At 35.4% G+C, this 15,958-nt stretch overlaps 4 protein-coding genes across 4 annotated transcripts; 3 read left to right on the top strand and 1 right to left on the bottom strand.

Moving 5' to 3' along the window:
- Nucleotides 1-933: 933 nt before the first annotated feature.
- HELRODRAFT_163072 (hypothetical protein) lies at nt 934-3,998 on the top strand (the record flags this gene model as incomplete). Its single annotated transcript, XM_009027054.1, has 5 exons — nt 934-3,020; nt 3,110-3,243; nt 3,338-3,457; nt 3,566-3,668; nt 3,911-3,998. 5 exons carry the CDS (start codon nt 934-936, stop codon nt 3,996-3,998), a joined length of 2,532 nt encoding a protein of 843 aa, XP_009025302.1.
- Nucleotides 3,999-4,795: 797 nt separating this feature from the next.
- On the bottom strand, nt 4,796-6,584 carry HELRODRAFT_163073 (hypothetical protein; the record flags this gene model as incomplete). The annotated part of the gene is made up of 4 exons (XM_009027055.1): nt 4,796-4,873; nt 5,271-5,705; nt 5,958-6,260; nt 6,570-6,584. The coding sequence occupies 4 exons, from the start codon at nt 6,582-6,584 to the stop codon at nt 4,796-4,798; spliced, it is 831 nt and encodes a 276-aa protein (XP_009025303.1).
- A 414-nt stretch (nt 6,585-6,998) lies between these two features.
- On the top strand, nt 6,999-8,709 carry HELRODRAFT_163074 (hypothetical protein; the record flags this gene model as incomplete). The annotated part of the gene is made up of 3 exons (XM_009027056.1): nt 6,999-7,085; nt 7,377-7,413; nt 7,619-8,709. The coding sequence occupies 3 exons, from the start codon at nt 6,999-7,001 to the stop codon at nt 8,707-8,709; spliced, it is 1,215 nt and encodes a 404-aa protein (XP_009025304.1).
- Nucleotides 8,710-14,790: 6,081 nt separating this feature from the next.
- Nucleotides 14,791-15,714, top strand: HELRODRAFT_135217 (hypothetical protein; the record flags this gene model as incomplete). The annotated part of the gene is made up of 2 exons (XM_009027057.1): nt 14,791-15,033; nt 15,403-15,714. Coding segments are annotated over 2 exons (555 nt in total), but the record flags the coding sequence as incomplete, so codon positions are not given.
- Between the last annotated feature and the right edge of the window lie 244 nt (nt 15,715-15,958).

A 15,958-nucleotide genomic window follows, 5' to 3' on the forward strand; every position in this document is an offset into this window, starting at 1 on the left:
CCACAACGACCGACCTATTTACGCGTTGAGAGATCGTGAAAAAAGAGAGGACCATCTGCTTAATGCTGCATAGCAGGTGCTCATATATGTTACCAAAATTTGTATAGCTATATAATTGAAATGTATGAAAAGTATGTCTTCTATGAATTTATGTAACGTATGTATGAACAATGATTGTATGATGTATTATACAATATAAAGAATATACTATATACACAGAAGATGAACATAAAAAATTGATTAAAAATATTATTAATTGCGGCCTCAAAAAAATATTTCTACCACTTATGTAGAATTAAAATACCTTTTTAAATATATATCAGCCACCAAAAAACAGGGTTCCCAGGGGTTCAAAACTCGAAAAACTGACTTTTTCATCGTGTATCGTATCACAAAAGCGTTTTTTTTCACCATTCATAATTTCGGCCTCAAAAAAGATTTTTACCACTTATGTAGAATTAAATTACCCTTCTAAAAATATAACCCCAACCCTGATCAGTAACTTAATTAATTTTTTTATTTAAAAATCTTTGCAATCTTACATAATTCATGATATGACGTTATAATATCTCGCAAATATACTTTTTCTTTTGTAGTGCAGGCAAATATTTTTTTATATTTTAGCCATATTATATCCATGATTTTAACACAATTTTTTATCAAATTCTCTTTTTGTTATATTTTAATTTTTAAGTACATAATTATTAACTAATTTTTAAAGTGTTAAACTGATAATGCATATCATGTTCTTATATATTGCTAACACTTCAAAATTGAATCAAAATACATAGAATCAACTTATTTTTAAAAGATTTTCGATAAGGTTTTTTTCAGAAATCATAAACTACAACCAACCAGTTTTAGACAATTTAAAAAACCAATCACTAATTAATAATCGCCACAACTACAGCCACTACATAAAAAAATCACATAATGCCACGTCGGCATTACCACAAACACGCTTGTTTCGCCCTCGAACGCAGCATAAAGTACGAAGAAGCACGAGTTGTTAACCTGCCAGAAGCTAGCAACGTAAATTGTTGCTTGTGCCTTTACATCGTATCATTTCCTAAACAATTGATGCGATGTGGCCATATTTTCTGTCATTCCTGCATTGTTCGCTGCTTCAGAATCTTTGAAAGATGTCCACTGTGTCGAGGTCGATCGAGTTTCAAGGAAATCAAAGACGTTTCCGAAGAATATAAGGAAATGTTGAGTCAGTTGAAGTATCGATGCATTCACCCGGGCTGTAACATTGCTATGGGACTGCCTGGAATTCACTATCATCAACTTCTATGTCCTAACAGACCTCAAATCGATGTACGAAATGCCGATGCGAATGATGACGAATACGAGTGGAACAGCGCTATTCTGGTCAACACGTACATCAAGAACGGGTTGGTAAATAGCGAAACTCATAAAAAGGATATCTCTGAGGCTTTCTTCGTAAAGAACGGTACTGGCCATGCTGCAGATGGAAATGATGAAGAGATACTCGTGGATGTCGACGAAGATACTGTGGATGAAGATACTGCGGATGAAGATACTGCGGATGAAGACACTGCGGATGCTAGAAATGATGATGTTAACATTGAAATTAATAATGATAATGCTAATTACGTTTGTAGAAATCCGTGTGTAAGCGGCAGCAGCAGCGACACAGACAGCTTCAAAAGCTGCACTTTAGAACTACAGAATGATGGTCGTTTGCAAGCGATCAACGCTGCCAGCAACTGCGCCAATATGGGAAACAACGAGAACTACCGCAATAAATTTGTCATGGTTTCGCAAGACAACGCAATTGATCGCCGCCGTGCAATAAATGAAGCTGCTTTGATGGCTTCTGTGAGAAGAGTTATTGCCGCTCTGTTCATTCAACCAAACAGACCTTGCGATATTTGGCTTAGAGTACATTCGTTCAAATCTCTGATGCGAAACCCTAGGGAACAAATCTCACTAACTTCGAAAGCCCGAGAGCAGTACATGAAGATGCAGTCGCTGCAACAGCAACGGCAATTCGAACTCGAAAGTTTTCAACAGCCTGCGACAATTCATCAATTGTTTGCATCTCAACAAACCGCCACAGCATTCCAACCGGTGGCAGCTTCTCGAGAAATAGCAACCACTTCGCATGAAAGTACAACGGACTCTCAAGAAGTTGCGTCGACATCTCAAAATGAAGAACATGCAAACGGAGCAGTAACGACTGTTTCAGAGATTTCAACATCTCAGTCGATTGCATCAACTTCACACAACACTTCAACATCTCAACAAGCCCACTCTGAACAGTTGGGAACTAATGTTCAGCATCAGACACCACCAACGACAAGTCAGCAGCAGTCTGAAACAGCAGCAGCAACACTTCAACAACTTGAAACAACACCTCAACAACCCGAACTGCCAGGAACAACAAGAACAAGCGAACAACTCCCGTCTACAGCAAGAAACAACGAGGCGACAACATTTGAGACAACAGCAGATGCATGGATGGAGCCCTCCACATCTACTAATGATCTTAATCCTTACAATCGCAAAATTTCTCGTTTCGGTACCGCTACATCTTTTTTATCAAACCCAATTGCCACTGAACTTCTTGTTCCTACAGCGGCTAACTTTTCAGACGTTTTTAGTTCCTCATTTAGTGATTTTTTTAATTTCCATTCTCTAGGTGTTAGCATTCCGGCTAACAGTTTGTTCAATTTCGGTAATAACCGTTTCGGTCTCAACAACTCTAACCCCCCTGCTGCTAATTTCCGTGATTTTCTTATTAATCAATTTCCTCTTTGGAATTTCTCATCTAATCATACTCTTAATCCTGATAACAATCGTCCCAATCTTTTCAATCCCGATTCTCCCTACCATCAACATCATCTTCCTCCCCCACCTCCCAACCCTTCTGTTCCCAATCCCTACTTCTCAAATGGCATCTCCGATGATTTCCATCTCGCCGATTTCCCCACAGAAGATGAACCTCAGCACAGTCTAACAGTAATACGTGATCCGGCGCGCTCAATGAGAAAGTGAGGGTACAGTTGAGTTTTTATGAATTGCGCTATATAAATACAAATTGATTGATTGATTGATTTATTTATTTATTGATTGACTGAAGCAACTACATGGTACCGGACATGGAGACGCCATTCCTCTCTGAAGAAATATTGAAAGAAATTTTCGAGACGATCTTGTTATCTGCACATAGAAGTCTCTGTGATTCTGAACTGTGGAATCAGATAATTGCACGTGGTATGTCATTTAGTTTGGTTTATGTTTTACGAAGCAAGATGACAAAAAATAAGACAACAATTTTATAACAAACAAAACAACCAACAAATGGCAGCCAACCTGCCAAACTCACAAGAAGATGTCCTTTTGTACGGAAAGTTATGGAAGGAGATTATTAGACAAATTGAAAATTGCTATCACAAAGTTAATGAAGGCTTTTGGTCGTCTCTTTCAGGTTCTGTACATGCACACACACACACACACACACACACACACACACGCACGCACACACGCACACACGTAAGTACATTTATTCATTTATACGCATACATGCATGCCACAGAAGTCAACAGGCTTGAGATATGCCAGTTGCTTAGTAAAAAAATATTGAAAAGGTGGGAAAGGTTGATGACCTCCAAAAACAGACAGATCAAAGTTCAGATGAGGTTTTTCATTCATTCTTTTATTCATTCGTTCTTTTATTCATTCAGTCAGACACTCGTTCGTTCGTTCGTTCATTTATTCATCCAATTATTCCATTTGTACATTCATCTCACAATCCATTGATTCACTCATAGATCGGTTGATGAATCAATTCATTCATTCGCTCAATCGCCCTCAATAAATTAATTAATTCATTCATTTTTTCAATCATTCATTTTCATTCATTCATTCATTCATTTACTAGATGTCACCAAGCCCAGCATTTCGGATACATCAACTTCTTCGGCCAATTCAGAATTTTCGGTAGTAGGTCCGAAAATTATAATTTTTGAGCGCCTCTTCCAAAAGCCCTAAGCCATTATTAGTTCACTCATTCATTTATTCGTTCATTCGTTCGTTCATTCTTTCATTCTTTCGTTCACCCGTTCATTCGTCTGTTCATTCATTCGATCACTGGTTTGACCAATCATCAAATTAGTCGTCCATTTACATGTACACTTACATGCACAAATAAATAAGCATACAAACACAAACATACGCATGCATACACAAACACACACGCATACATACGTTACGTTTTTACGTACATATACACATACATGCACACATACAAAAAACATACAGTCCACAAAACAAATATATAGCAGCAGAACAACAATAATCCAATCAACCCACCAAATCAATCAGCTCACCAACCAATCGGCATCCAATCACAACAAACACGAAAAACCACAAAAATAATAAAAGTAATGGTAATATTAATAAAAATCACATTTAATTTGCACTATTTGCTAATTTTCCATAATAGCTAACGTATCATTTGTGTTATCGTTATAATTATTTCAATCACTACTTACATCACATTTATATTGTAAATTTTTTTTGGACGAGTCATTTTTTCGATTTTGTTTTTTTCAGAACAAAATTTTTGGAGTAATAAAATATTTTTAGTTCTAATGGTTTTTTTTCTGTTAAACAAACGGATGAATGAATGAACAAATGAATGAATGAATAGAATTTAATAGCAGTATAATTCACCTTTTTTTATTTCTAAACAGTTAATTCATTTTTAATTCACATATACTGCACGTTTTAAATGCATGTAACATTGTAAGATCAAGATTGAGATCTACTTAGTGCTTGATTCCACGTAGTTAGGCAGGGCTGATGAAATGTTCTGACCCATCCAAATGCTGGCCGCGATCAACTGGTAGGTTAAGCAACAATTTGTCATTACTAAAGAGTTTCCTATGAAATAATTTGTTACAAATAATGACACTTTGGCTCGTTTTCATCAATTTCACGTTCAAACGAATGCAATTTTCCGATCCGTGAATGGCTGGCTGGTTGTAAAAATTTGAACTGTTAGTACGTAATTTAGAATTTTTCTTTTATGATATGTATGAATGGTTATATGTGTTTGTATGTATGTATGTATGTATGTATGTATGTATGTATGTATGTATGTATGTATGTATGTATGTATGTATGTATGTATGTATGTATGTATGTATGTATGTATGAACCCGTTTTGATGAACAAGCCATGGTTAGGCATGCAATCGTTTCCGAGTTCAACTTTTATCTATGTCCCTGGTCTCGCACAGTCAGGTATCTAGCAGCTCCATCCAGAATGCAGAAGGAATTAAATTTTTGTAATAAAAGTGAAAGAGTTTGTTTTAAATAATTGCCTTCGTTAGGATCACCCGTTATATTAACTATTTTTCTTGTTAATTCGTTAATAAATAATGACGTGTGCTTATCTGTTGGTCCGAACGTTTCAATGCAAATGGGTTGAAATATTTTGCTTAAATTGTTTAATGAAACGTATTTTTCATTTTTGAAATCGGACGCTTTAAGGGCAGCAGTGCCCGCCTCAACTGAAGTGTAGCCGATGTATCGGTCAGCCATAGTGTGGGGTATGGTAACGTCCCAAGCAAGGGACCGTCCCTGGGCCCATGGGGTGATAGTGTAACCATCAGGCCTAAAGGCTCCTTCCTCTATCAAACCCATGGGTTCTTTTATAACCGGGATACCAGCCTTTTGAAAACATCGTACCAGGTATTCGTTGACAGCCGTATGTCTGGCTTGTCTTCCTGGACCTAGACGACAAGAAAGGCTATGGTATCCAAGTTCATCAACCCTTGCCCCACATGCGCATTCGTATTCGGTGACGATCTGGGCTCCAAGTCTCAAACCAAGGCTCACGCGAACACAGGAGTCATCCAATCTAGTGCCGCAGGAAGTGTTGGGTAGCGCTCTCAACCAGGCGGAGCCCAACTCACTTTTGACAGCCATAATTCTAGCCTTGTCAAAAGCAGAGCCATTCAATTGCAGCCATCGATCAACTGATCTATTAAGACAGGGGGCGATCCAGTGTTTTTGCGAGGGGTTTTCGAGCGCAACCACATCTCCGTTGGTGGCGCGCCACATGTCGTATACTTGCAATCTGAAGTTATCGACGTAAATCACATCCCTAGGCAACATCAGATCCTGGAGGGCCACCGTGGCAGCAGCAGAAGCCAAAAAGGCAGAAGGTGCCAGCTCAGCCGCGGAACCCAAACCCAGGCCACCAACACATATAGGCAGCGTCCCCTGTAACCAATTTTTTTGATCGAGTTTTATGTTGAAGATGGACTGGAATGCGTCACGGAGGTGATCGTCGAAACTATTGAGGATCGAAACATCCAACAGAGGATATATATATATTTATATATATATGTATATATATATATACATATATATGTATGTATGTATGTATGTATGTATGTATGTATGTATGTATGTATGTATGTATGTATGTATGTATGTATGTATGTATGTATGTATGTATGTATGTATGTATGTATGTGTATAATGTGTGTGTATGTACATGTATGTGTGCGTGTGTGTGTGTGTTTTTACCAATTTTTCGTTCATAATGGGTTTCCGGCTAAATGCTTGTTCGTCATAATTGTCTGGCTGATGCAGTTAATTCATCTTACCAGCTAACAATAAGTAGCTAATGAAATAAATTTAAATTACGTATATATACGTTTGTGTATGTATATATATATGTGTGTATATATGTATATATATGCGTGTATGTGTGTTAATGATACACATATACATACATACACATACATTTACTAAGTTGTCGTCTGATTACATTGTAGTGAACACGGAATGACAACATACCTTCAACTGCATATTGATATTGCTAGCACAGTTCTCAACATTATGTTTGATACATCTATTTAACACAGACTCAAATTTTAAGTTATAATAAATAAATAAATAAATAATAATATATAATAATAATATTATATAATATTATTATTTATCATTTTCGTGATGGAACAAACGCCTAAGCGTTCGGTTAGCTGCCTGGAATGCGGAAATATGCCATATTACCATCCAAACATCAAAAAGATGGAGCAGGTTATCATACTACTACTATTACCACTATTACTACTACTACTACCACTACTACTACCACTATTACTACATTTATTACTAAATGTAATAATAAAATTATAGTGAAATTATGACAAAATATAATGATAAATGAATGATTTTTACACACATACATATAAGTATTAGAAGTCATCACTGTGAAAGTATCATATTTGATCTCGTTATTAATCTAAAATAATAATTATAATTAAATCTTAATTATTATTATTATGATAGTAATTATAATTAATGCAAATTATACTTATAAACTCGAAGGTCATACAGATCATGAGTAAAAACGGCAATGTTCGAGGTTTGTACCTCTTGAGAAATAGCTTCAGACAGCCTGGCTCATTCACCCTATCAGTTTGGTTTGTTGGTTGGTTGGATGATTAATTGGTTGGATGATTGGATTGATGAGCGAGTAAATAGATGAATGAATGAATGAATAAATGAATGAATAAATGAATGAATAAATGAATGAATGACAAAACACTATCCATTTAGGCACGAAAAAGGCTTAATCCACATCCAAATCTACAACGTCGAGAATAATAAATACTCGATCGGTAACCAACTATTCGATACCATACCGGAACTAATCGACTTCTTCTCAAGCAACCCCATACAGAATATGGAGAACCTGAAAAACGTGCTGCTACAAACACCCATTTATTTCTACGGATCGCCTTCCGCTAATAATTTCTCCTCTCCGAGAAGCAGTTTTCAGCACCCGCCAATCACAAAGAGTCGTAGCCTGGCCGAAAATAACAGCAACAACAACAATAAAGGCGAGTATGTTTTCGACGGTAATAACAACAATCCTGAATCGAACCGGGAAGATTACATACATCCGGGACCCATGCCCAGAACAATCCAGAGATTATCTAATAACATTGATAGTCCTTTCAATAATAATAATAATAATAACAACAACAACAACAATAATAATAGCAATAACAATAATAGAAACAACAGTAATTTGACAGAAGATAGCGATCTGTATAACGATTTAGATGAATTGGCGGTGGAGGCAGATGATAGTAAGAATAATGAAAATAATAATAACGACAACAAAAATAACAATAACAATAAAACTAACAACAACAACAACCAATGCCCATCAGACACAGGCTATGCAGATAGCGACACAAGCAGAGAGATATTAGACACGTTAAACCTGCCACAGAACTGGAAACTTGTGAAGTACCGTAACAAAACCAGCAACAACAAAAACATCAACAACAACCATTCCATTTACACAAACTGTTCACAACACTTTTACAAATTTTACTACAGCTCACCAGAGGACGCCGAAAATTCATATTACATAGACAGCCTTCCTCTAGATGTCATACTACTGCTCAATGCTGACATGTTACTGCGCGTGCAAACGTTTTGTAATAGTGTGAAAAAAACTTCAACTTCGACGAAACCGAAAAGCGGTCAGAATATTTTGGCCCCAAAACAAGATGGCGGTGGTACCCCTAACCAGTCTTCTTGGCAAAACGGAAGTGCGAATTCAGCTGTTGTTAAAACCGGACCAAACTCCTCGCCTTACCTGAGCATGGATAAATGCACTAAATCGATGAAATCAGCTAAATTATAAAGGATGAGTAGATCACGTATCAAACAATTACTAGTATATATTTATATATTTTATTGTTTATTTATGCATAATTAATTATTTTTTTATGTCTGTATATGATTTCTTCTTATTTCAAAATTGTAAAAATGACGTTTTTTCAATGAATTCTTATTTATTTTATTAATTTTTTCAAGTTTTTCATGCAACCGTTGACTTTTTTCCAAAGAAATAAATTATAAGATACTGTTGCTCATTTCGAAAACCACTGAAACACATTTCTTACACACATATAAAAACACACATACACATGGCCATATATACATACATGTATATTTTGTACACATATATACATACACACACACATACATACATACATACATACATACATACATACATACATACATACATACATACATACATACACTCCCCTCAATATCTCTAACGTTCCTCAATGTTTTCACACTCCTCTTATTTTTATCACGATCTCTTGCTATTTTTAACAATGATCATTTCTCGCTCATCTCTCTCTCTCTTTTTTCTTTCTCTCTCTTTCTCTCTCTCTTGGATTCTCTCTTACTCTCTCTATCTCTCTCTCTTTCTCTTCCTATATATATATATAAATATAAATGTATATAAACACACATAAACAAAGATAAAATTTCAAGGTTTATTAGGATTTTGGAATGATAAGGCTAAGGCATAGAATTATATATATATATATATATATATATATATATCAGCATATAAAAACATATATATATTAATAAGTATATATATATCTAATGTTTTCCAGCCTATATAAATGGCAGCAAATATACCATTGACAATTTCGCTTAAAGATAACATACATTGGTATTTCATTAAGTAATAGTGTACATAAGTGTACTACATATATATTATGCACATATATTACATATGTATGTATTTATGTGTTAAAAGTGGATTTAGGTGTTAATATATAAACTTTGATACATGAATATGTTGAATTTTTAATGCGTTCAGGTTAGTGGATTGATAGAAATTTTAGAATTCATCACCGCTGTCCTCTTGTGTTCTTCATCCATTCGTTCATTCATTTGAAAAATATGCTTTCTACTTAGTAAGTTTTATCGATGCTTGTCACTATTTTAGCTATCTCCTATCAGCTACTTCAACTAACTACTCTACTACTACAACTACTACCGCTACCACTACTACTACTATTACCACTACTACTACTACTACTACTACTACTACTACTACTACTACTACTACCACTACTACTACTACCTACTACTACTACTACCTACTACTACTACTACTACTATTACTATTACTACTACTCTTTACTTTACAATTATATGTACACAGATATGGATATGTTGTAGTATGTTTGAAGTGTGTATTTACACATGTACATACACATACATAGGTACTTGCACACACAAATACATTTACGCACATACATACACACATACATACAAACGTACATACAAACATACACACACACATATATACATACACTCAAAACCGTCCTTATCATTATTTACATAATGAAGAGGAAAATGTATGTTATCGAGCAAAACATCACAGCTGGGTATGTATGCGTGTATGTATGTGTGTGTGTGTGTGTGTGTATGTGTGTGTGTGTGCGTGTTTATATACGTGCGTGTTGTTATGTGTTAATGAATGAGAAGAAATGTAAATTTAATTTGAAATGAACAATTGAACGAATTTGAACAATGAATCGAGGTGTAAATTGATGAATGTAGGAATGAATGAATGAATGAAAGAATGAATGAATGAGTGAGTGAATGAATGAATGAATGATCGAACAACAGTCGAGCTAAATAAATACTTGTAGATTAAAAGCTTCATAAAATTTTACTAAGCTGCGAAAAAATGTTTGTAATAGCTTTGTAAGGACCAGTTGAACCGTTTGTGCTATTTTGTCGTTCGTTCAATCGTTCATTAATTCATTCGTTCATTCGTCCATTTGTTTGTTTATTCATTCTTTCGTTCATTCATTCATTTCTTTGTTCGTTCATCTGTTCATACTTTTGTCCATCAATCCGTTTATTGTTTCTTCATTTACACTTCGTAAAAATAAAAAATTTATTTAGGACAACAAAAACAACAACAAAAACAAAAATAATAACAATAATTACAATAACAATAATAGCAACAACAACAACAGCAGCTGCTGCAACAGAAATGGAAACTGACCTAACTGAACATCTTTATCAGCAAATTGAATTCATCCAGATATCCGAAACAACCAAAATAATAATAAAATAAAAATAATAATAATAAAATAATAATAATGAAATAATAATAATGATAATGAAATAATAATATAATTATTACAATTATTATAGTTATAATAACAAAAATAATAATAATAATGGGTGCCACGGGAAGTAAAAGAATAGATGACATCTATTCAGAACCAAGTGAGTTATTATTATTTGTTATTAATACTAATATAATAAATAATAATAATAATAGTAATAATAATAATAGTAATAATAATAATAGTAATAATAATAATTATTATATTATAATTAGATATCAAAAATTGTTTTTACGATTAGGGAGAGCATTTAGTGACGACGACATCTTCAGGGGTAGCGTCAGGCGATCAATCAGAAATGTTCTAATGTTTCGACAACAACAACAGAAGCAACAAAATCAGCAACAGCAACATCAACAACATTTGAACACATCAACCTCGGTTCTCGCTGACAACGAGGTTAAAAATAATAACCCAAACAAAGTTTCATTAAACATTAAAAAGGCAACAAAAAGTAAAAATAAAGCCAACAAAATCAACAACAACAAAAACAAAACGTTTGCAAACTCAACAAGAACGATAAATGCCACAACCCGCTACAACGATAAGATAACATTTACAAAAGTTACCCGCATGTCAAACCAGACTTCGAATTTCGACAAAATACATCAACAGCAACAACAACAACAACAGCAACAACAACAACAGCTGCAACAACAATATCAGCAGCATCAATTATATCAAAAACAGCAGCCAATCATCTATAGAAAACATCAATTTAAACAGCTTTCATGTGATAATATCAACAACAACATCACCAACAACAACATATATTGCAATACATTCCCTGCCATTAGCGTGAATGATGTTTCATTCTACCAGTACAACGCTAACAACAACAACAACATTAACATTAACAAATGTAACGACAAAAACAAGAACACAAATTTATTCTTAAACAGCAAACTCCCGCTTATACTCTCCACCGAACTTAACCCACTTTTAATTGAAGAATTCAAACATTTTAAACAAATCCAAAAACAACAACAACAACATCGAAAAAAGTTCGATATTCACGACGTCTCAAACAACCTTCTAGAACAATCGCAAAACGCCGGCAGGGATGTTTTCAGTACCCCTGAAATTTCGAACGCCTCACATCAAACCAAACTACGCGATAACAAAGTCGATATTTCTTCTTATATAATCAGCAACAACAAAAGCAGCATCAAGATCAACCCGACAACAACCACAAAGGACCACTCAGCAACTACCCACCAATCCTATCCTCTTGCTACACAAGACGACGCGAACTTTACCGATGTCGGAACTCTGGCGAGAATTTTAGAAAAAGCTGGTTCAACCGAATACCGACAATTTTGTTCGTTTGCCAGAGCTACAAGCGTCGACTTGAGCGATATTTACATGGCCGATTTCCTAGAATCCTTGGAGATCCTTCACAGGTTAGCTAGTCCCGTAGAACAAAAGTTAGCCAACAAAAATACATTAGTGACTTCTGAAAACTATCCCAAAACTAGTAAAGTAACTATCCTGAATAGGGATAGGCCGGTTAATACGGATGATGTTGAACCGGTTGATTCGATCGAGTCCGATAAGCTGGCCGTCGGTAATACCGTTCGGAGTTGTGCCATCAAACCAAGAATAAGAACGACTGCAATGCTTTTGAATAATAATAATAATAATAATAATAATAATAATAACAACAACAACAATAATAAAAATAAAAATAATTTAAACACAAATGATGTAATTAATTTGGACGGTGCCAGAACAATTGCGAATTTGAAATCAACACTTATTGCAGCATCATCATCGCCATCATCATCAACATCGGTATCATCATCATCATCAACCACACTACCATCTCCAACAAAAGCTTTATCATCATCATCATCATCAGCGTTTTCTGTTTCCAAAGTAAAAACTACACCCAAAAAAGCCTTTAATTCGATGCTATTAAACAGAGGCGTGTTACGTGATAAAAAAAGACCATCATCGTCGTTGTCATCATCAGTGACGTCATCATCATCATCATCATCATCATCATCATTAACAACAACATCATCATTAACAACAACATCATCATTAACAACATCATCATCAACACTTTCACCATTATTTTCACCATCGTCGTTATATTTCAACGGTCCGAAGCCCAGCAAGCTTCAACCTATTGACGAAAACTTACCCTTATCACCCTCACCACCACCACCATCATCATCACCACCACCACTACCATCATCATCATTATCACCATTATTATCATCAGTATCATCATCATCGCTGTCATCGTTATCACCATCAACATTATTAACCTCGGTGCCAACTTCGTCACACTTTGAATGTGCAATTGAAGCTACTCCTACAACCACCACCACCACCACTACTACAACAACTACTACTACTACGACCACTACTACTACTAATAATAAAAATAGTAATTGCTGTTGTTTCTGTAAAATAACTCCGAATCCAGTTGCGAGGTTAGAAAACGAACTACTACAACCAACACATTCATCATCATCATCATCATCATCATCATCGCCTCCGACAGCTGCATCATCATTATCATCACCCGGGAATGATCATCGTGGTACTGATGATGATTATTTTAATCGTGACGGTGGGTCGGAGGGGAATTTTCAAGTAGATTTTTACTACGTAGAAAGAGATAGTAAAAAACCTGCCCAGTCCTTCGAAGAGGTATGCTGGTTACACGCACACACACTCACACACTCACACGCACACACAGACAAACACACACACACACAAACCAACAAACACACAAACAATACACACACATTTCTTCACATAAACGTTTTAGGCCTATCATATGATGGTATTGAGATCTAAAACAAGAGCATATGCTTTCAATTTATCTTCATCATTATTAATACACTTTATAATATAATTAATTGAATTAAATATTATCTACATACATCCACGCATTCAAATACATACATACATACATACATACATACATACATACATACAAACACACACGAATACAAAAAACATACAATGTATATAGACGTATTAATACATTATATATATTGGATAAAATCTTATAATACCTAATGGTACTAGATCTGACGTTAATAACTTTTGAGTTTGCTGTCTAAAAATGATAAAAATTTGGCATACGTGTGAATTTCTCTACCAACTTCTGACTGATAAAAAGACTTCGCTTACTCATTTTCATTTTTATTCATTTTTATTGGAAATTTCTCCATCAATCAATCTAAATTTTTTCGTTCATTCATTCATTCGTTCATTCATTCGTTCATTCATTCATTTATTCGTTCATTCATTCATTCGTTCGTTCATTCATGACGCCATATAGATTTAATTCATCTACTTATCCATCTATCCGCTGATCTAAATCCATATTTTTGTTAAAAAAATTATATTCCAAAAAATGTTTTATGACAATTATTTTAAAGTTAAATGATGAATATTAATAAATAGTAAACAAAATTTACGAAATGATTCAGGTAGTGCGTCTGAAGAAGAAGAAGAGAGCTTCAAAGATCGCCGCCCCATCGTCCACGCGACCGACCTCGACGATTTGTCATTCGAAAGATGAAAATCTCCGCGGAGTAGAGGCGAGAAAATCTCGACCAGCATCATTATATCTCATTTCAGATGTCTCAGACCGCTACGTACCAGTGGCGAAATTGATTATTAGTAAAAAATGTATGTGCGAAAGCCAGGCGAGAAAATTATGCTCCTTTCTTCAAGGACCAAAGTGTTGTTTGGCCGAGATGACGATCAGTGATTGCATGTTAGAACCGTCGGTAATTTTGCGGTTATCACTGGCACTTGAAAGAAATGAAGGATTGAAAGTGATGTGCATTGAGAGATGTGCTCTGGCGGATGATGGCTGTATGTTGATCAGCACATCTCTTAAACTCAACTCGACACTAAATGGGCTGTCGTTTCCGGAGAACCGGATCTCATCTTTAGGAATGGGATATTTGTGTCGAGGTCTGAAGCAAAATAAGGGAATTAGAGAGTTAAATTTGGATAGCAATGAGGTCGGAGATAGAGGTGTTTTGGAAGTTGCAAAGTTGTTGTGTGGTAAGGACGATGAAATACTTAAGAAGTATCATTTGTTGGTCAGGAAGTATGAGATGGTCAATGCAAGAGTACAAATCATTCCTACTATCATCACCACATCTACGACGACTGCTGCTGCTACTGCAACTACCACTACTCTAACAAGCACTACAATTTCTAATCCGTTTAATAATTTTAGTGTAAATTTTAGTAGCAATTTATCTGCAAAAACCGGTCGACAGCCGATTAAAATCGAATCTCAAAACCTCGGAAAACCAATCTCCGTCAAGAAAATATCCGATATGAGTAATCAGTGCTGGCTGAAAAAATTATCACTCAAAAGAAACGGTATAACCGGGGAGGGCGGTCGGTTATTATTCTCGATTATTCGTCATTGCTGCTTCTTAACGGAGTTGAACTTGTCAGAAAATTTATTAGGAGACGATTGCATTGAAAGGTTAAGCCATTCATTGTTATTCAATAGGTCGTTGAAATGTTTGAAACTTGAAAACTGCGGCCTCACAAAGAAGAGTTGTTCATTTTTGAAGAGGCCGTTGAAGACGAACACCGATTTATCAATTCTGAGCTTGGATTTGAACCAGCTGAATGATGATGGCGTTGAATGTCTGGCGGAGGGCATGCAATTCAATCGGTCGCTGACGGAACTGTCACTCAACATGTGTGGACTGACGTCACTGGGTCTCGAGTATCTGGTAGGCGTGGTAAAAAGCAGAACACCACTGCGTACCATTCGATTGTGTTACAACGAAATCGAACTAGAAACCAACGGCCAATCAGAGCATCCGTCTTCTTTTATAACCAATCAGAATCGAGGTAATGAGATGATAAATAATGAAAGAGGTCCAGTCAGCGACGATGCAAAAGCAAAAGCCAAACTCGCAATCAAGGCATTAGACG

Source organism: Helobdella robusta (assembly GCF_000326865.2).
Source record: "Helobdella robusta unplaced genomic scaffold HELROscaffold_5, whole genome shotgun sequence".
Classification (NCBI taxonomy): Eukaryota; Metazoa; Annelida; class Clitellata; order Rhynchobdellida; family Glossiphoniidae; genus Helobdella; species Helobdella robusta.